Source organism: Salvia splendens, chromosome 10 (assembly GCF_004379255.2).
Source record: "Salvia splendens isolate huo1 chromosome 10, SspV2, whole genome shotgun sequence".
NCBI classification, from domain to species: Eukaryota; Viridiplantae; Streptophyta; class Magnoliopsida; order Lamiales; family Lamiaceae; genus Salvia; species Salvia splendens.
In genome coordinates, this window is record NC_056041.1 from 9,174,141 (window position 1) to 9,194,800 (window position 20,660).

General features: G+C 38.8%; 3 protein-coding genes and 1 pseudogene across 5 annotated transcripts; all 4 read right to left on the reverse strand.

The window, feature by feature from the left end:
- Nucleotides 1–472: 472 nt before the first annotated feature.
- On the reverse strand, nt 473–2,431 carry LOC121751774 (sec-independent protein translocase protein TATC, chloroplastic-like). Its single transcript, XM_042146567.1, has 4 exons — nt 2,092–2,431; nt 1,417–1,724; nt 899–1,189; nt 473–804 (listed from the first exon to the last, which is right to left on the reverse strand). The coding sequence occupies exons 1-4, from the start codon at nt 2,312–2,314 to the stop codon at nt 595–597; spliced, it is 1,032 nt and encodes a 343-aa protein (XP_042002501.1). The 5' UTR covers nt 2,315–2,431; the 3' UTR covers nt 473–594.
- Nucleotides 2,432–2,599: 168 nt separating this feature from the next.
- On the reverse strand, nt 2,600–5,645 carry LOC121751772 (pentatricopeptide repeat-containing protein At4g02750-like). Its single transcript, XM_042146565.1, has 2 exons — nt 3,929–5,645; nt 2,600–3,544 (listed from the first exon to the last, which is right to left on the reverse strand). Exons 1-2 carry the CDS (start codon nt 5,444–5,446, stop codon nt 2,738–2,740), a joined length of 2,325 nt encoding a protein of 774 aa, XP_042002499.1. The 5' UTR covers nt 5,447–5,645; the 3' UTR covers nt 2,600–2,737.
- A 126-nt stretch (nt 5,646–5,771) lies between these two features.
- Nucleotides 5,772–14,703, reverse strand: LOC121751771 (DExH-box ATP-dependent RNA helicase DExH5, mitochondrial-like). 3 transcript variants are annotated; one of them, XM_042146563.1, is made up of 19 exons: nt 14,169–14,703; nt 13,579–13,733; nt 13,411–13,498; nt 12,650–12,883; nt 12,350–12,445; nt 11,613–11,801; nt 11,347–11,506; nt 11,136–11,266; nt 10,772–10,939; nt 10,414–10,686; nt 9,341–9,535; nt 8,712–8,915; nt 8,502–8,571; nt 8,263–8,411; nt 7,679–7,984; nt 7,389–7,448; nt 7,141–7,293; nt 6,938–7,048; nt 5,772–6,772 (listed from the first exon to the last, which is right to left on the reverse strand). In XM_042146563.1, the coding sequence occupies exons 1-19, from the start codon at nt 14,541–14,543 to the stop codon at nt 6,299–6,301; spliced, it is 3,591 nt and encodes a 1,196-aa protein (XP_042002497.1). In that variant the 5' UTR covers nt 14,544–14,703; the 3' UTR covers nt 5,772–6,298. The 3 variants fall into 3 exon arrangements, with proteins under 3 accessions (XP_042002497.1, XP_042002496.1, XP_042002498.1); XM_042146562.1 differs by having other exon boundaries at nt 14,121–14,703; XM_042146564.1 differs by having other exon boundaries at nt 13,579–13,717; nt 14,121–14,245.
- A 1,519-nt stretch (nt 14,704–16,222) lies between these two features.
- On the reverse strand, nt 16,223–18,926 carry LOC121750432 (annotated as a pseudogene).
- Nucleotides 18,927–20,660: the final 1,734 nt, after the last annotated feature.

Genomic DNA, 20,660 nt, shown 5'->3' on the forward strand with positions numbered 1-20,660 from the left:
ATATGGTATAAAAGTAGTTTTAAGGTGTCAACAAAATTAAGTTACTCAGGGTGAAACAATAGTATTTGAATTAAAAAAGAGAATTAAGTAGTAGTACTATATTTGGAATGACATTTGATTGGAGTTACTAAGTTCGTTTTATGTCTATGTGTATTTAACAAAATTCAGAGAGAAAATTTATAGTACTATTGAAAGGTGATGATGCATTTACATACAAATAATTTTAATAATAATACTAGTAATAGTAGTAATTATTAGTGGCACGGGATCACGATATAATTTGTTAAAGTAAAGGAGTTCCAGTGCAATAGGACTCCTGAGTCCGAAGAAATGTCAAAATGGTTCACGTACGGTATGTGTATGATACATGAATATGATTGAAATTTGAATAAAATCTTCGTCAATTTAGGCCCACTACTTTACTATCTCTCTCTTCATTTTATTTTGAAATATGATTTTAGCTATATAGGAGTATTGCAAACAGCTCAAGTAATTTCAAGATTTCTTCAAATGGGCGTATACTGTATACACATTCTACGATTTTACCAAAAAAATCTTTATACAGCCAGAAACGCCTATTCTTGCAAGCAACAGTTATCGCCCGATGACTTTAACCATCGTTGCGCCACCAAGATAGAGACCCATAAGAGGGCCAGCGAGGAGCATCTGAGTTAGAGGATCGGTCGAGGGCGTGAGCACAGCAGCAGCAACCACTGAGCCTACCACAACGTATCTCCATATCGACAGCATTTGAGCCGAAGAAACCAACCCCAATTGTCCAAGAAGCAGTTGTATAACAGGGACCTGAAAGTAATTCCATGAATGGAAATGTTATAAAACAGACATTGCAAGAAAAAGTAGACAAACATTGCAAATTGGCATAAGAATGAGAGAAAACCTGGAACGACAAGCCAGTGCTGAACATGAGCACAAGCACAAACTCAAAGTACTGATCAATTGACCACAGTGACTCAACTGCCCCCTCGGAGTAGCTCACAAAGAATGTCAGGGCGGCTGGAGTGAGAACGAGGTAGGAGAAGGCGATGCCTGCATAGAAGAGGACAGACGAGCCTAGGACAATCGGCCCCAGAAATCTTCTTTCTGCCACTGTTAAACCTGGAAGAACGAAAGCTATGATCTCGTAGAGAATCACAGGGATCCCTATTAGAAGGCCACAGTATCCAGAAACCTGTAAAAGAAATGATATTGCTTCAAGTTTCAGTCCAAAAACGTGGTAATCATTCCTATTCATGAATGGATATTACAGTAAAAACTCTCAACTATCAAAACTCCTGAATGAAACAATGATCTCATCATACCTATCACAAACTAACTCATACAACATGATTAAATTCAAGAACATCAGTTGTCTTACTGAAACTAAACTGATCAAAATATATGAGGTGACTAACAAACCTTAAGAGATGTGAAGAAAAATTCTCCAGGAGCAAGTTGTAGAAAACGAACACCTTGTGCACTAATAGGGGCCTCGAGAATCAAGATGAGATCCTTTGAAAAAGCAAAACAACCAACAATGGCAGCTCCAACAGCCAAAACTGAGACAATAATTCTCTGCCTCAGCTCCTCTAAATGGTCGTATACACTCATTTCTACGTCGTCTGGGAGAAGCTCTTTGCTCGGATAAAGAATGTCGTAGATGGAATTTCCCCCATCATCTAACTTATTGTTCAGAAAAGGATTTTCTTCTGCATCATTGCTAGCCTCTGTAATTACAGAGATAAATCATAGTAGTTCAAATATTTCTCCATCTAGTTTGTGTTTTAGATACTCCGAACAAAAAATATGCAACGATGTTAACATCTCTACCAAAACGACAGAAATATTTCAATTAAAATAGATTCAACTAGAGCAGATTGCATAATCACTTCCCATAAATACCGGATGAAATCGATTCGACGATCAAACTTCCCAACTGTAATAAAATGGGCCAGAAATTCGAGTTCTAACTTACTGAATTTTTCTATTCAAAGAGCTAGGGTTTTCATTCAGCAATCAAATTAACCCCTACAAATTACCTATTCATGTTGTATCTGTGAAAATAACTCTACAAAATTAAGAGTTTCTACGCACCATTGAAATTGCTGGTTGTACTAATTTCTTGCTGTTTCTGCGTCACGTCTTCAACAGCAGAACAAGACAATCTTCCGAATCGCTTGAAAAGCTTCCTACTAGAGAAGCTCCGAGGATTGGGCGGTGTCTGCTTGAGAGTTGTAGAGAGAGAATACGAGTTAGAGCATTTGAAATCGAGCATGTTTCTGCTGAGATGAGGATGGTAGATGAGCGCAGTCGCCATTGTTGGAGGTGGGAGCAGAATCAGAGGCGAAATTTTGAAAAGATGATTGGTTATAGATGGTTTTACGCGGTGATATTTTCAGTTTGTTCTGGTGCAGGACGATGCGCGTTTTAGTCGAGGAGCACGTGGGTGGGCTATTATGCGCGCCTCTACTGGTTAATGCTAAATACCTAAAACGTGAGTAATGGTCAAAATTGATCGCTTTCACTTAATGGATTTCTCTTCTTTCTTTTTTTTCGCCAAAAACCTAAATTTCTTTAAATTTTAGTACTATTCACACAAGACTTAAACCTTAAACAAAATTGGTGTACAAGTATAAAATATATATACAAATTGAAACAAAAATTTAATAATTCATCACTCCTGCATTCTTTTACTGCAGGAATTCAAGACCATGAATCGGGCCAAATGTAGAAACTGCATTCACCAATAGTCACCACAGTTGCATGACCCTCCCTCGAAGTGGTGAAAGCGATTAGGATCACGTAAGATGATCAATCTCCCCGTGATCTTGGCTATGAGCTTGATCACGGTGTGGCAGTCCTCACAGACGCGCAAGTTCTTGTAAACGCAAACAGCTCTCCCGCTCGGGATCTTCATAATCCCATAAGCAACAGCTAGTCTTTCACTATGATACTTGAGCATATGCTGCTTTTCTTCTTCCTCCACATCATGCAGTACCAGTTTTGTGGCTGAAACATATCCCTCTTCTTTCATCCGCAAATCCAACTCTTCTAAGAAGGCATAGATGCTTCCACTATCAGGATGGGTCGAGTCTCCTACAGAAAACGTGTGAATCTTGTTTAGCACTTCAACCCAGCTATATCCTGGAGTTTTGTGAACACCCGTATCCCTCATTCTTAAACGCAACTTCTTAACATCTTTCCATCTCCCTGAAGCTGCGTATAAGTTGGAAAGAAGAACATACATCCCAGAATTCCATGGCTCCAAAGCAAAGATCATTTCGGCAGCCTTTTCTCCCAGTTCTGTATTTCCATGAATCCTGCTAGCACCAAGGAGAGCTCCCCACGTTGCTCCATCTGGATCAAAGGGCATGCTTTTCATTAGGTTTTGAGCTTCGTCTAGCAGCCCAGCTCGACCTAGGAGATCAACCAGGCAGGTATAATGCTTTGAGTTTGGCACTATGCCGTGATCTTTGCTCATGGAGTAGAAGTAATGTTTTCCCTTGTCCACCAAGCCGGTATGACTGCAAGCAGATAGAACACCAACCTATATCAGAACGATCTCCACAAGTCAATACTTTTGATCAACGACTGGACAAGAATTTCTGACATAAAAGAACAATCAATCAATGACAACTCGTTCGCTTGTAAAGAAAATTAAAATCTTATCACATGTTGCAAGAAACTTAATCAAGAATGAAAGATTTTAATACACACCTCTAATGTTCCTTCTAATAAAATTCATCTTTTCTTGACTCTGTTTTTGAACCTTTTTTTTTCCCTTTTGTTTTTATTTACACATTTCAGAAAGTATTGTGAAATCATCAACTTGGAGACAGGATGCATCAGAAAAGAAAATTGATTCTGAGATGATGCAGTCTCAACTCAAGTAAATGCAAGTAAAAAATCAGAAAATGCAATTGAAATTTACCATGGTAACTTCATCAGGTTGTATAGAGGCTTGTTTCATTGACTCAAAATGTTGGAGAGCCTCTTTGCCGAAGCCATGTCTTGCATAACCAGTAATGATTGTATTCCACGAGATCACGTCCTTATCCTCAATTATCTCAAAAACTTCATAGGCCTCCTTGATTCTTCCGCACCTACAGTACATGGAAAGAAGAGCATTTCCAACATAGCAGCCGGACTCAAATCCTGCTTTAACTACACGCCCATGTATTTGCTTACCAAGCTCAAAAGCAGCAATATCAGCAGATGTACTTAAAACACAAACAAATGCAGATCTGTTTAACCTTTCCCCATCCCTGATTGCCTCAATAAAAATCCGCAATCCACCCTCACTATCACCATTCTGAACGCATCCAGTTATGATTGCCGCCCAAGAGATGCAATCCCGATGTGGCATCCTATCAAATAAGTGCCTAGCTTTGGCAATATCGTTGGTTTGAGCATAACCAGTTATCATAGTGTTCCAAGAACTAATATTCTTACTTGGCATTGCTTCAAACAACTCTCCTGCCAAATCCATATTCTGGCTTTGCACATATCCTGCAATCATTGCATTCCACGAAATGACATTTTTCTCTGGCATCTCATCAAAAAGCCTCCTGGCTTCATGCAACTGCCCGTTTTGTATGTAGCCCGAAACCATTGCCGTCCACGTGACCACATCACGGCTTGGACATTCTTCAAACAATTTCCTTGCTTCTTTCATATTCCCATTTTGTGCATAACATGTAACCATCGTATTCCAAGAAACTTCATCTCTAACAGGCATATGCTCGAAAATCTGTCTTGCTTCAACGAACCTCTTCTTCTTCAAGTAACCTCCCATGAAACAGTTCCAAGAAACCAGCGCCCAATGCTCTTTACTCTCAAACAACCTCCTTGCCTCCTCCATCTTCCCATTTTGAACATAGGCCGCAAGAATCCCATTCCAAGATATCTCATTCTTCTCCGGCATCACATCAAAAACTCTCCTAGCCTCATCCAAGAACCCGTTTTGTGCATACCCAGACAACATCGCGTTCCATGAAACAACATCCTTCTCTGGCATTTCATCGAACAGCCGCCGGGCAGCTCCGAGATTCTTGTTCTTAATATAACCACTTATCATTATATTCCGAGTGACCAAACCCTTCACAGGCATTTCACCGAACACCTGTTGGGCTAACTTAAATTGGCCATTGGACAAGTAACCGGATATCATAGTATTGTAGGAGATCGTTGATTTGCGAGGCATGGAGTTGAACAAGTGTAAGGCGGCGTCGCATTGGCCGTTGCGCAAGTGGCTTGTGATAGCAATGTTGCATTTCACTATGTCAGAGTCTGTAAATTTGTTGCTTTTGGGCCTCGGCGGCTCCCTACTGGCCGGTGGATCGAAGAAGTAGGTAGTACCGCGGCGCGGCGGCGTAGCACTCCGTGAAATAATTCTTGTTCTTTTCTGCGACGAGCGTATGATGGTGGTGTGGAAATGTCTGAAACGCATGGAATCATACAAGGAAGACCAACTTTCGAAAAAAATCCTCAAAAATTGTGTGCTACTTTCGAAATTCGAAACTGTCTAATAGACTATACGTTTGTTTGTAAAAATAAAATTATGGAGTAAAATTCACCTAACACATTAATATAGTCGCATCAAAATAGTACTGTATGATTAGTAATGCATTACAAGCAGTACCTCGACATAAAACACAATAGTTAAAAAGTAGAAAAAGCAAGAGAATGTGTACTATCTATGGTCCACTTAACAACTTTATCTTTCTATCAATTTTTGTGACAAAATATCCAAATTTCATACAAGCAGCTCAACCTAAAAGGATAACTAATTGTTGATAGAAGAAATGGGAAAATCATGTAAGTATTCATATACAAGCGGTTGATTGTTTGATGAAGCAAAATACAATCGACCATTAAAAGTTACGACTAGTATACAAAAAGGAGAGATCAAGGGGATTAAAAGTATCTACCATTTCTTGACTAGAGGCAAAACGTCACGTTCATTTCCGAGTCCAACGGGATCCTAGACTTCATCGGTCAAAAACCATTGGTCCTCAGTTGAGTAGATGCAGCAAACCACAGTTGTACCAACACCACAACATTAGACAGTACATAGCAGCATCTGCTCAAGATTTAGGTTTCGATCATAGAAGACAGCAAAATACCTCATCTCGAACCTGCAACTTTCTTGGTTGATGGTTCAGCATTGGACTCCAATGCTTCACGACCACCTTGGGAATTCATGTTGCAGTAAAGCATTTCTTAGCTAGGTAGTGCCTAGGGACGGTGGGAGCTATCTGTGATACCTTGCTACCTGTTGGATTCCACAATATATGCAAGACTACTTGTGATCTTTCTTGCTTCTTTTCAACATTATCGACACAAGGTCGAGACGGTCACGACATGATCCGTTCCCTCCAAGCAGATACTGCAGAGCCTCAGCTGCTGCGTCTTTCTCAGCTAGCTTCTTGTTGTTGCAAGGCTTCCCCATTATCTCCATGCCGTTAAATGCAACTGTCGACTGAAATTGGCTGTTCTTTTGTTGCTTAGTTTTGTAGCTGGGTGCGGCATAGCCTGCACGTGTCAGCAACGTCTGTAGCTGGCTCTTAGAGTTATCGCCACCAGGACCACTTTCTGTATTGTGTATTGAAGCTGATTTTTGTGCTTCTGTCATTGCTGCAAGGGGTGGATTCGAAGGCAGCAGCAACTGATGGCTAAACACAAATCTGCCACCACAGCGATCTTCCGAGATCAGCAGACGAATTGCAGAGATGAGTTCGTGATACGAGTGTACGTCCATTGTGGGGTTTAGAAGCTGCAAAACAGTATAGATAATTAATGAATTAACACATGAAACAAGCAACCCCGGTTTTAGTTTCAACATCCACAAAATATACAAGAAAAAGCAGTTTAGCTTGACAAAAAAACATAGAAAAAACACTTGATACATAAAATAGATAGTTTAACTCTTTTCACTCACTTTCGTCTGAATTAATTCGTCAAGCTCCAGCTTCAAACTCAGGTACATTTTTGCCAGAGTAGGATCCATAAAGAATTCCAAGTATCCACCCAACATTTTTAAGTGGCCATCCTGTGAACTCAAATTATTCTCATCGGCACATATTTTCATGATCAAGATGCCATCATCGTGATTACAACGTATATGAAGTTTGAGAAATTTACCGTGTCACCTCTTAAGATGTTTCCACCAAATAACAGAATCATGGAATCAGATACAGCTGTTGAATCACGCAGAAACACAGAGTTCACCTTGATCTTTTCATTGAAAACAAACCATGGGTATGGTATTCTTGAGTTACGTGCGTTCACAGAGTTCTGAGCCAATTCGGAAGGAACCAAAGGAATCTCAGTTAGTCTATAAATCCTAAGCATCAACGCAATTTAAGACATCAAGCTAGCTGAAAACTTACAGAGTACAAAAGCACATTCCCATCTTCCATTGTTTTGAGAGAGAAGGATCTTTCATTGTGCTGCCAGTGAGTTCAAATCATGTAATTAAAAAATAATAATTCAGCGAGTATTTGTCAACTGATTCTATGAATTACAAAATAAATAAGCTCACTACATTATTCATTTAAGGGCTTGGAAGATAAGATTGCCATTAAGATAGCTTGATTACATAGCCAGGCCAGTCAAAATAAATAAAACGCAACCATGTTATCAACATTAACATCTTTGTAAGATCGAAAATCATGCTTACCACAACAGAACAAATCCCTGGATACAAGCCATAACAAATAACTGCACGGAGTAGATTCTCATCATAGCTCCAGACATTATAAGTAATTGGGTTGCTATCCACAAGTCCTGCGTCCATCAGCAAAGAGTAGAACTCCTTACGAAGGGAATCAATAGCTTTCATTGATTGTGCAGACAGAAAGTTTTTCCAACAATATTCATATGCATTGAGATCTTTATCAGCAACTTTCCAACCCTCATATGCTCGGACAAGAGCAAGATGGTCGCTGAAGTCATGTGAAAACTGAGCTTTTGCCTCCTCTGCCAGCTATAACAAATAAAGGGAAAAATGTTATGAGCTGTTAGTTCTGTGTCAGATTTATGCCTCAGACATTTACTTTCCATGTTCATTGGTAAATGACACGCAAACAAATTATAAGTTTATTTGACAACCCTTATGAATAAGGAATTAGAGCACATTTGGATTTGATTATAGCCCCAAGTATGACCAATAAAAACAGAAGTGCTATTACCAGGGCCCTCTAAGCCCTATGTTTAAAACATGTCCTTTTAAAGAGCAATAGTTGATCTGCGAATGTCTCTTACATCTTTCTTATCCAATGGAGCTAAGAAAGGATCACGGACACTTAGACCAGCAACAACACTTAATATGGGATCCAAGCAATTAAAAATGACACCTAATATAAGCATTTTCCCAAGTTTGGGCTCCATGGGAAGCATTGTCAAGTAGCGACCTACAAAACAGATGAGGTAGATTTATGAATGGAAGTGCATCATCACATAACCTTAAAATGGACGAATAAGTAAATTGCTTGTTAACTTACCCAAAACAGTTAAATTCTCACTCTCATCTAAAGCCCCAATAATCTTTAGGTATTCTATAGCCTTTTGAACCTAACAATGAAAGATAAGAAGTTATAAGAGGCAGACACATGAAACAAGTAAAAAGTCATATGACAGCATTAAAGCTTGGAATTTGATGGAAATGCATTTGTGAATAAGAAAACATGTTCCAGCTAACATGTGAGCATTACCGCAAGATATTCAGGTGACTGCAATGCCCTAGATAAGAACTCAGAGATACCCCCAAGCTTTAGACTCTTGATTTGTAAACAAAGGGATTGCAGTGGAGTTCTCAGAATCTCTGGTAATTGATATTCAGCAAAACCATCAAATACACATTTTGGATAGAGATGGTAGCATTCTCCTGGCTGAACACGACCAGCTCTTCCTCTTCTCTATTTAAAACACCGAAAGAGGGAAGGGGGAAACATAAAATTAATAGAGGAAATAAAATTAATAGAGGAATATTAAAACACTGAAAGTTCTATCACTAGAACCTCCTACAAAAATACTATAACCTTAGCGTGCTTTAAAACCATGCAAAGCTTTTTAGGTAAAGTTTTAGTCCATCTATATCCCCTTAGCCACCACTCTCTTTTCATACTTACGTTTGGTTTATTTAAACAGCATTCAAAAACCAATACCAAAAAGTGTTTATCTCAGAACTGTCTGCACTAGCAATGTTCTTTATTAGCTTAATATGCTCTATGGTTAGATTGTGGTAAACAAAGAGCATTGATAATATTACACATTGTTAAAGCACCAAGAACTTATTGGTGTCAATGGCTGACAACTAAAACATAAGCTGGTTGTTACATACCTGCTTGGCTGAAACCTTTGAGATCCAGGAAGGAAGCAAACAAGAAGTGTTGTTTAGCGCATCATATGATGCCTCTTTTGCCTTCCCGCAGTCAATAACAAAAACTACATCATCAATAGTGATACTAGTCTCAGCAATATTTGTGGCTAGAACAACCTTTCTTATTCCATCTGGGGGTCTGTCAAATATCAATTTCTGCAATGTTCAAGGTAAAAAAATATATTTAAAAAAAGTATGCTAACTTAAAATTTTATACCCTTAAACCCATGCATTATAGCACAAGAACAGGCAACTTATATATATAATGGTCAGGAAACAGAATGAAATTTTACTCCAAAAAATTAAGGACCTATTTTGATTTATACAAGAAAATAATTTAATTGTTACGTGGCATTACAAGCTAAAATGACACACTTCACGCAATCATGTCCTTGAGCAACTGAATGCTGGGAGAGGTTACTGGGTAGTTATTAGATCATATGACGATAGGCAATGGACAATAAGGAAGAATGTTAAAGGGAAAACTTTAATGACACCCATTTTAACATTTCCTTTTTTAACTTGAGGACCTGCATAGCTAAAACTGCAAGGAAATGGCCGAACCACAAAATGCCTAGTGATCTACTCCTCTGTCCCGGCTAAGATGACACATTCCTTGGCCGGCACGGAATTTTAGGAGTTATTGGTTAATGTGTTGAATTGGAGAGAGAAAAGGTGGGTGTAAGTATTAAAATATAGAGAGAGAAAGATGAGTATGTGAATAGGAGTTGAAAAAAGTGGTTGGGTGTATTAATTGGAGAGAGAAAGTTTCCAAAAAAGGAAACGTGCCATCTTAGTTGGGACAAACTAAAAAGAAAAACATGCCATCTTAAGTGGAACGGAGGGAGTAGCATACAAGATAATGCATGCAATAATTAATATTTAGCAAAAATATGGGTTTGTAAGAGGAAGGGAACCAAGGCAAAATGTTCATGTAACAAACAAACTGATATATATGGCACACCACACAACTAATCAACTCAGTAAGAATTCAAAAGACAGCAGATACATTTAACAAGTAATGTTCAAATAACCTGTTCTGCACTGCCCATAGAACCATGGCACGCCAGTAACAAAACCCGATTTGCATCTCCTACAACAGGATGAGCTTGAAGCTTGTCCTTCAGAGCTGTTATGTCATCCCACCCAGTCATAAACACTAAAACAGAACCTGGTCTTTCGTTTCCACATATCTTGCACAGAAGATATTCTATAAGGTTGAAACCTAGACAATCTGGATTCCAGCAAGACAGAGACTCCCTTGTCTGAGCACTATAGTCCTTGAATTCAGCAACACTAAGTGTATCCTGATTCAGTTTCACAGATATATTGCTTACACCCCACAAGGACATAAACCATAATTTCACCAGAGTAAACAACAACGCTGATCACCTCAACTGCCGAAGCAATTTGGCTCTTTCTCTTTCTAGGTACTTGTTTGCTCATTTTCCAAGCCCTGTCCATACCATATTCATCTATTTGATTATGAGGCGTCAACTTGTATCCCGTTATCTCCAGAATACTTTCTAGGAAATAGGTCTGAACTGGATAAGTAAATCCCTAACAGTAACAACATAAATGAATTAGGGCTCCTTCATTATTTTGTATGTCTCTAAGTAAATCCACTGTGAAAAACTCTGAACCTTGAAATATGTTAATAATCATACAAATTTAGCCTAAATCAATCGTAGAAAATAATTAATTATTTATTAGTCTACAAATGAGATGATAGTATACAGTTAAACCAAAGACTAACAGGAATATGGAGCCTTGGAGCCCCACTAAAGTATGATGAGAAGAGTTTTTCATCTATGGTTGCACTCATCAAGACAAGCTTTAGGTCCGGTCGACGAGGAAGAAGATCTTTCAAAACAATAAGCAGAAAATCTGTCACAAAACATAAAGAGTTAAGAATGAAACTAAACCCAGCTTAACTTTTACAAAGCAGGTAAAGAACAAATAAATACCTTCATTAATCCCACGTTCGTGAATTTCATCAACAATAATATGTGTTACAGTCTTTAAGCTTCTATCAAGTGATAATCTGCGCAACAAGATGCCAGTTGTGCAAAAGAGGAGGTGGGTATCCCTTCCTTTCATACCCTCTAGCCGAACTTTATATCCAATCTGGAGTGAGATACCAAGAGTAGGAACATGTAGTTATGCTTACACGGGATTCACACATGCCACAGAAAGTCACCTGTACAGGTAATAATGAGAATAAGAGACTCACTGTTTCCCCCAATTTCTCCCCTCTCTCTGTTGCAATCCTCTCAGATACAGACATGGCAGATATCTTTCGAGGTTGGGTACATATAATATTGCACATGCCCCCACGGAGAGAGTTTATCTCGGATTCCAAAATCAATTGGGGAATTTGGGTGGTCTTACCACAACCAGTTTCACCAGATATGAGGACAACCTAAAAAGCTCCACATTGTCATTCATAATTATAATAACCAAAACTTATATAATGATATTAGAAATCATCAGTACTGTGAGTTCAAGACAAAGCCATAAAGCTTTTGCACTTGAATAATTTTATGTAAATAGAATTCATAAACCACCCATGCATAATGCATCAAGGCACTGGACGAGAAGAATCCATCATAGAGGAGAACGGGAAATAAAGACAGCTACGAAGTAAATGGATCCTTTCTGATAGTAAAAAATATAACTCTCTCCATAACCTCTTAATTGATAGTTTTTCAAATTTAAGAGATCAGAAAAAGACGTGCAAGAAATTCACTTCTTATTCTCAATTGTGATGTATTTAGAGGATTATACAGATATCGACCAAGAAAACATGGAAATACAAACCGCAGCAACAACAAAGGACCTAAGCTAAATTCATTGGCCAAATTATTACGTAACAGGCTACAGAAAAGCATCAGAATAAAAATTCATTATTTAACAAAATAAAGCAATTGGTTTGAAACCAACACTGGTATCACACCAAACATGAAATACCTGATTCAGTGAAATGGCACTTAACATAGCATCTTTCTCCTTGTAAGCAGGGAGACTTCTACGGAGCACCATCATATTTCTTCCTTCAGGAGATTCCTGTAACAAATGAAACTATGATACAATGGTTGCCTACCAATTACACTCTGAGTGACCACGATAAACATAAAGTTAATGGGAGAAATTTGATAATAAATTATAAGTCAGGTCAAGAAATCAAAACATCTTAAGAGGTTTATTATGGGATAAATCAGTGTTTGGATTACGTAGACAATTAATGAGACTAGAAATCAGATACTGAACCTGCCAGTTGCGTTGTTTCTCATACATCTCCATACTTCTTCTCCAGAAAATTTTCTCCATGGCAGTCTTGCTATGTGGAAGTGGCTCCGGTTGCTCAAAAAGGCTGTCATCGGTAGCAATGCTACCATTACTACTACTTGATCTTGACATAGCATCCATGCTCTTACGCTTTCCAGAAATGTAATTGACAAGATAAGCATCCACGCGCTTTTGCAGACCAGGAGCCATGATTACCTGATTGTCCCACAAAAATGGAGCATAATAAACAGAGACTTCCGTTGGAGTGTGCACATCTGCTCAGACTCTCTGAATCTCATTTCTTTTTCTTAACAAGTTTTTATATTATTCTAATACTCCTTCCATTTCCTAAAAATAGGAACTTTTGGAACGGCATGGATTTGAATGCAAAATTGGTAAAGTAAGAGAGAGATAGAAAGAAAAGGTGTGTTAGTGGAAAATGAGTCCCACCTCAGAGAGAAAGAACTTTCCTAAAATGGTGTGTTTATATTTTTAGGAAACGGTCCAAAAATGAAAGAGTTTCTATTTTTAGGAAACGGAGGGAGTACTATTTAGGACCCAGGATTGGGAGATAAGTGTTGAAAGAGTATTATTTAATTTATCATAGAGTTAAGAAAGCTTCATAGCATGACAATAATGCAAAAGAAACCACTCATGCATAGGTCATCAAAATAAATCAGAAAAACGACTAGGAAAGCAGAACCAAATAAACAACAGGTGCAAGATCAAAAGGTAGCAAGTACCTCCCTCTGGGGACGTTTGTCATCAAGATCAAATCGATAGTGCGGCAATGGGAATTTACTGACAACAACTACCTTCGTGTAGAGGTGGCTGTAGAGTACATGCTTAAAAGTTAAAAAACTCAAAAAGTTAAAAACAAAGGAGTGCAATAGAAGAGTCTGATAAGATACCTATATAAGCCCATCCTACTAGCTACAGCTGCTATTTGATCAAAATCTCTTCTATCTTTTTTCTCTCTTGACACTAACTCTTGCTTATCCTTATCATGTAACAGGGCATTTAACTTCCATTCCCATGCATTAGCATTCTCTGAGGATAAAGCACCCTGAAATTAAATTAAGTTAAAAAAACTAGAGTAGTAGATAAATTTGTTACATGAGACACCAGCAGAGCACAAATGCAGCATGCCTAAAGCATGCAGGTCCAAAAAGAATGTCAAAGACAAATTTAACTTCAAAAAATAGTGAGAGGCCATCCAAGTTCGAAGCCAATGGTACGATTCAAAGCTAAAATGTGTTCACAATGAACAATGAACATATTTCATTATTCCGTATCATATATCAAAGGAAACCACGATTGGCATAGATCGTGATCAACCCTAACTAAGCATATGTAAGATGTATGCTGCGATACAAATCCATTTTACACAACAAATTAGGCAAACAAGTCAAATGCTCATAATAATACTTATAAATAAATAATATTAGCATACAGCTTGTGCTGAAAACACGACTTGGCGATCAGAAACTTGCTGAGCCACCTCTTCGCGGCCTGAATTTTCCTTCTGTTGCTGAACTTGCTTCTGATAGTGATGAGGTGGCAAGTAAGGATAAGATTTTGCGGCTTCACTGTTTCCATTACTAGTAACTCTTACACTACTAAACGACTCTCGTTTCTCAGCATCACATTGAGTAGTCACATTCATAGGCTTCGAATCATTCGGGGCGGATGCGGTTGCGGCGGTGTTCGAAGATGGGAAGCGGTGATGCGGAGGCACGTAGATCCCGCCGTAAGAAGACGGCGGTTGGTCCTTCATTCTGAAGAGTAATCGCGCCGGCGGAGGGTCGGCGGTGTGAGGTTTTAGGGTTTTGGAGTGTAAATGGAGAGGGGGAAAGCGGAGAGGAAGGAGGCTCATGCAAATAGGAAAGTGAATTCAAACGACGTCGACTCGTAGCTGAGGATACAACAACTCCGGCGGGGATTGGTCGGAGTTGAGGAGATTTAGCCGGAATTTATCACCAAACGAAAGGAGCGATTTTGGCTAAGTGTATATATGAAAATGAAAATTCTACTTACAAAATTTCTGGAAAAAAATTAATCTAGTAGGTACTCAATGTTTCTGATTAATTAAAGTCATTTTATTATTTTAAATTTTTTACTACTATTTTGAAAATTTCTAAGATAACTTTAAAAATTTCTAAGATAACTTGGAGTATGTTTTTTTTTAATTTTATCTTTAATTCTCTTATTTTACCTCTTTCTTGTCGTTATATCAAAAAATGACTTAATTTAATGAAAGGCATGAAGTATATATATGAATTTGAATATGACTAAGATTGAGAGCATCCACAAAAGGACTTCGCCACGGACTAGCACTAGGACTTCCCAAAAACACCTTCTACTACGTTATAAGGACTTCTCACCCTACTGCCATATCACTAGGACTTCTCACTGCATAATAGTGGACTAGCACTAGTACAAAATTTGCACGCCAACACATACCATGCATACAAAATTTGCATGATTTTGTTTTATGAATTTGTTTTGAAATCTTTTCTTTATGTATTTACTAGTAGTATAATTTTGAAACCAATTTTACTTCTTCTTATCCTCACAATATTCAATATACTTAAACTAAAATAATGACCTCTTTTTTTCTTTTGGACATAAGCTAGACTAGAAATGCCTATGCGAGAGATGGAGTATACAGTAACTAATTAACGTGGAAATAAATTATTGAAAATTGTACTAACAAATGATTTGAGAATTGAGATGGATATGATCTGTTTTTCAGTATATAACAAAATTTGGTATAGTTGAATCATTATTAGATACCGGTAGCATTCTCGAGCTCCTTGTGTCATATATCTGGCGACCTTGAATGCCACAACGATCAAAAGCAGCAGACCAATACTGATGAATGCGATTTTGGTTTTCGAGTAACCCTCCTCGTCTAAATACTGATAACTAAAACCTCCAACCTCGTTAATACAAGTCCCTGACCCGCATTGAAAATCAACTGTTCTGTTCATGCAGCCTCGTTGGTTGTAGTAATTCATGTGCGATATAACAGCGTTGAAGGAATGGTGTAGGCATCGCTGCTTGAAAAGGAACGATAGTTAGCAGCGCGGTTGCAAATAGCAAGCATGTTGATCTTCAGGTGCTCGAGTGGAGCAGACACGAGTCCTTGATCATTTGGGTTGGTGTGAAGGCCTTTGTAGTCTTGCTCGAGCCATTTCTTGTCAACGGGGAAGACGTACCCACACGGCCCGGGCCTGTCTTTGTTACTGCTTTTGTAAGTAAATTGGAGGGTTTGCAGTGGTGTTGGGATTGGCTAAGGCCTTGCAGCAGTTGAGAGAGCATGTTATAAATAAGTAGTTGGAAGCCATATGTACTAATCAAACTGTGACAAATTACAAGTTACTTTCAAAACAGAGTTGTGGATAATTAATATTCCAGTATTGTACTCCTATTGAGTTTCTAGAGGGAGAAACAATCATGTTTGAAGTCAACTGTATATTGGAGGAAAATATATATTTTCTGTTACACGGATTTTAGATAGTTGAAAATATATCAACAGTGAGTTTCGTTTACTCGGACTGAATAATTTAATTAGTCGAAACCAAATTTACTGCATAACTCATATCGGTAATTGTTACCGATGTATAATCATCACTCTCCGGTGATCAACTACGGTGATGGAGATCAAACATTTGACAAGCAATCGCTCATGACCCCTGCAATCACCGGTCATCATCAAAGCGCATGCTTCCGGTGATGGAAGATAAGTCTTCATACATTTCATCAACCTCAATCGCTTCACTCTCTTTACTACAATCTTTATTTTGCAGCAATTTCGTTTCCTCTCTCAATTTCACCATCCGAATACCTTCTAATTCCGCCGCCACCTCATACATCGTCGGCCTTCTCTTCCCATTCAAATGCAGACATCTTTTCGCAAGCTGAGCTACCGCCATGATTTCCTCTCTCTTCCCCTCTCTAACCACCCTCTCATCAATGATATAAAACACTTGATCCTCCTCCATCAGATCCAAAAACTGCGTCGCCAAACTCCTCCCTGCTTCCGCTCTAATCGAAGATATGGCCTTCTCTCCGGTCAGAAGCTCAACCATAACCACTCCAAAGCTGTACGCGTCGCTCTTCTCTGTGTACTGGCTCGACTGGAAATACTCTGGATCTAAATACCCGAACGTCTCCAGCACTCGTGTGGTGACGTGAGTTTGATCAATGGATATTGTTCGTGAAGCTCCAAAATCCGAAACCTTAGCTCTGTATTTATCATCTAACAATATATTTGTTGATTTGATATCGCGATGATAGATAGGCGCAGAAGCAGCGGAATGAAGGTAAGCAATAGCTCTGGCGACTTCTCTCCCGATTCGGAGGCGGAATTCCCAGGAAAGGGGGAAATCCTCGCTGGGATCGTGGATGTGCCCGAAAAGTGTGCCATTGTTGATGAACTCGTAGACGAGGAGAGGAACTTCGGTCTCCAGACAACACCCCAGCAATTTGACCACATTCCTGTGATTGATCTGCGACAGAATCACAATCTCGTTGATGAAATCCTGCAGATCGCCTTCTTCCACCATCTTGTATTTCTTGACGGCGACAATCTTGTCATCCGTCAGCATTCCTTTGTAGACCGTGCCTTGGCAGCCACGGCCAAGGACACGATTCTCGTTGTAGTTATCAGTGGCTTTAGCCAGCTCCTTGTAGGTAAACACCTTGGTTTTGTCGAGGCTGTTTTCGGTTGAGGAAAGCTGCTGTTGTAATAACAGGCCGCCGTTGCGCTTGAAGAACTCTTGCCTTCGCTTGTTCTTGATTCTCTTCCTTATGGTCCTCACAACCTGGAATGCCGCGAGGGCCAGAAGCAGGGTGCCTAGCACGCTGCCTATGATAATCGAGGCTATTTTGCCTTTGGATATACCGGCGCCTCTGGTAACTGGAATGACACACTTAAAGCCCCCAATTGTGTTGATGCAAGCCCCATAGTTAATTATTAAAGAGGCATTCGTCTATATCAATGCATCCTTGAGGTACGTAGGGACTGCCTTAGCCTCTTTGGCAATAGCAATATCTGGTGGAAGATACATATTCATAGTCGCCATAGTAATTGAGAGATAAGCGTGTTGTTGAAGGATCGCTATACTCATCGATGTTTGAAATGGACCGATAGTCATCAGCCCTTCTGCAAGTACCAAGATCGTTCAGTTCAGAGTTGTTGATCTCCCACTCAAGCACAAGCGGCGCAGATACGAATTTTTGATCATATGGAAATGACTAGTTGAGTAGAAGGCCTGGGTAGGTTCTGTAGCCATGCCGGAACCATTTCTTGTCAACTGGGAAGGTGTAGCCACAGAATCCATTGTTGATGCTCTGGATGCTTCTGTAGCTAAATTGGAATCTTTGTAGCCCTTCCGGGATTGTGGCCTTGCAGCAGTTGAGACCGTCGCAGCTGCTGTTGTGGATGGAATTGGTTTGACAGATGGCCATGCATCCTCCAACCGTGGTCGCCTCGTTAGAAAGAAGCCACACTGAATTCGTGCAGCCTAGCACTGCCAGGCTGCCAGCGTGTTGTAGCGCGCTGAGATTGTGAAGGGACTTCCTTCAAGAGAGGTATTGAGGAATCCGGGTCTCACGAGCAGTTTATTGGTGAGACAGGCTGGTTTACAATGACTACACCATGCATGGAGATGTTCAACACTTGGCGATTGATGCTGGTGAGGAATGGCGTTGGAGGGGCGGTGGTGTTATCGCAAGTGATGGCGAAGGAGGAGTTTAAACTGCATCCAGGGCCGACTCCTAAAGGATAACGAATGGTGAGATTTCCACACCTGGTGTCACAACCTTGCCTAGATATTTCTTGGGAGGTTGTTGCTGTTGTTAGAGCTAGGAAAAAAATGAATCCGAGGATTGAGGCCAACGTCATTGTTGGTTATATGCAGAGTTTTTTTTTTTTTGGGTTATATGCAGAGTTTGATCAAGAGAGTTCTTGAATTGTAGTACAATCAAAGATCAAATACAACAGAAATGGAAATAATGCATGATTAATAGTACCTCAATAATAATTGCACTATGATTTAGCTTCTAGATTTTTAGATAGGAAAGATTCGAGAGAGTGTAGAGTTGAGGTTTGTTGTAATAAGTAGATGTGGAGTCCATATTTGTACTAATCAAAGCTTGATAAATTCAAATGCCATAGTTTTCAATCTAGAAAACTTGCTCCACTTTTACAATTAAAAGTTGCCATTAGTAGAGCTTTGAAAGATGAGAATAAGTCAACACTTTTTGTCAGAAAATCAACGGTCACTACCAGAACTGGTGTATGCCAAGTTTTTATTTTATTCTTTGAAAATTCATCTTTCAAAATTACACCTGTTGTATAAATAAATTTTTCGCTTCTTACCTATTAGTTCTCCTCTCTCTTAATCCAACTTCTTTCAAATTGTGATGATTTTACTACTTTTAAATTCAATTTCTCTTCTTACTTTATTTACTTCTTCTAGTTCAATTATACAATGAAACGTGATCATGCATAAAAATAAAGGAGACCATCACACTAATTTCAAGCTAATTATATAATTTGACCTAATCATACTTTGATAAATTCAATGCCTTCATTTTCAAAACAGAGGAAACCTGCACCATATTTCCTTTAAATTACTCCACATATAACATGCAATTTTGTTCATTGTGTTGATATGTTTTTGTAGTTAATTATGCTAACTATAATGTTTTCTATATTCAAGATTCAAGGTCACCACATAAATAGTGTTTTGTTACCTCTATACATAATACATCCCCATTGTTAGTTTTTATATGTATCTATTTTTCTGTGTTTTTCTAGTGAAAAGTTAGAAACCCAAAGTTCTAACTATTTATTAGGACAGAACACAACTCCATTAATCTCCTGTTAGAAAACTAAGATGAGAAAATCATATATACAACGCTCTGATTCAGTAAAGATACACTGAACATTGTTGAACTAGTTGTATGCTTCCTTTTGAGAATATGAGGTTGATGAATGGATTTTGAATATATACAGAGGCACGTAAATATATTATGTACTGTAAATAATAATATTATCCTATATTCTATATATAATCATCAAGATTCTTGAATATCGTTACACACTTACATGTTGCATGCTTCATTATTTCTTCATGATCTTTTATATGTTCGTCTTGCTTGGCATTTTACATGGTTTCCATATAGTTTGATCAATATTCATATATTTAATCCATTTCTGTATATCATCATCAATCATATATGGTATCATGTTGAGTATTTATATTCTATGAACTCTTGAAGTTTACTGACAATTTTTGCAAACTGATTGTTCAAGAAATAGGAAGGAAGAATGAAGTGTCCATGATAGTTCTTGTGCTATCCCTGTTAAGTTATGGCATTACTTTGACTACGTCGTCAATATCTTTGGCGAGGTCTAATTGCGATCAGAAGTGTGGAAATGTCGTCATTCCCTATCCATTTGGGGTTGGTTCCCACTGTAGTGCAAATTCCTCCTTCACTATTTCTTGAACAATCTATAAAGGTTGTATAGCTCAAAAGAATTGACTCTAGCTACTGATCGCTACAATGAGAACCGCATACTTGGCCATGGTGGCCAAGGTACAGTCTATAAAGGGATGTCAACGGATGGTAGGATCGTGGCAGTCAAGAAATCGAAAAAGGTTGATAACCACACATTTCTTGCAATTGATGGAAAAAGAAGTGTTGTTTGATATTCTTGATGCAAGGGTGCTTAAAGAGAAATCATGACTGTAGCTCAGCTCGCTTGGAGATGTCTTCATTTGAAGGGGAAAAGAAGGCCAACAATGAAGGAAGTTGCAGCGCGGTTGGAAGCAATCAAAGAGGTGGAAGAATGCTCTTATGTTCAAGATAGATATGGTGGCAGCAGAGACTTTCATTCTATGTCAATAGATATCCCTGAGTCTATTAGCTTCTCTTCTATGGCTCCGTTTTCGCCAGAACCTGACTATCCATAGCTTGG

Bases quoted from the DNA above. Each gene is read 5' to 3' on its own strand.
- LOC121751771 (XM_042146562.1), bottom strand. From the start codon at position 14,543: ATGAGCCTCCTTCCTCTCCGCTTTCCCCCTCTCCATTTACACTCCAAA. The intron at 13,734-14,120 runs GTATGCTAATAT...ATTTAATTTCAG, and splicing joins TCGTGTTTTCAGCACAAGCT to GGTGCTTTATCCTCAGAGAA. The intron at 11,267-11,346 runs GTATTTATTTGT...GTTTTGTGACAG, and splicing joins CGAACGTGGGATTAATGAAG to ATTTTCTGCTTATTGTTTTG.
- LOC121751774 (XM_042146567.1), bottom strand. From the start codon at position 2,314: ATGGCGACTGCGCTCATCTACCATCCTCATCTCAGCAGAAACATGCTC. The intron at 1,190-1,416 runs GTTTGTTAGTCA...TTTCTTTTACAG, and splicing joins TTTTCTTCACATCTCTTAAG to GTTTCTGGATACTGTGGCCT. The intron at 805-898 runs GTTTTCTCTCAT...AATTACTTTCAG, and splicing joins GCACTGGCTTGTCGTTCCAG to GTCCCTGTTATACAACTGCT.
- LOC121751772 (XM_042146565.1), bottom strand. From the start codon at position 5,446: ATGCGTTTCAGACATTTCCACACCACCATCATACGCTCGTCGCAGAAA. The intron at 3,545-3,928 runs GTAAATTTCAAT...GTTCTGATATAG, and splicing joins AACCTGATGAAGTTACCATG to GTTGGTGTTCTATCTGCTTG.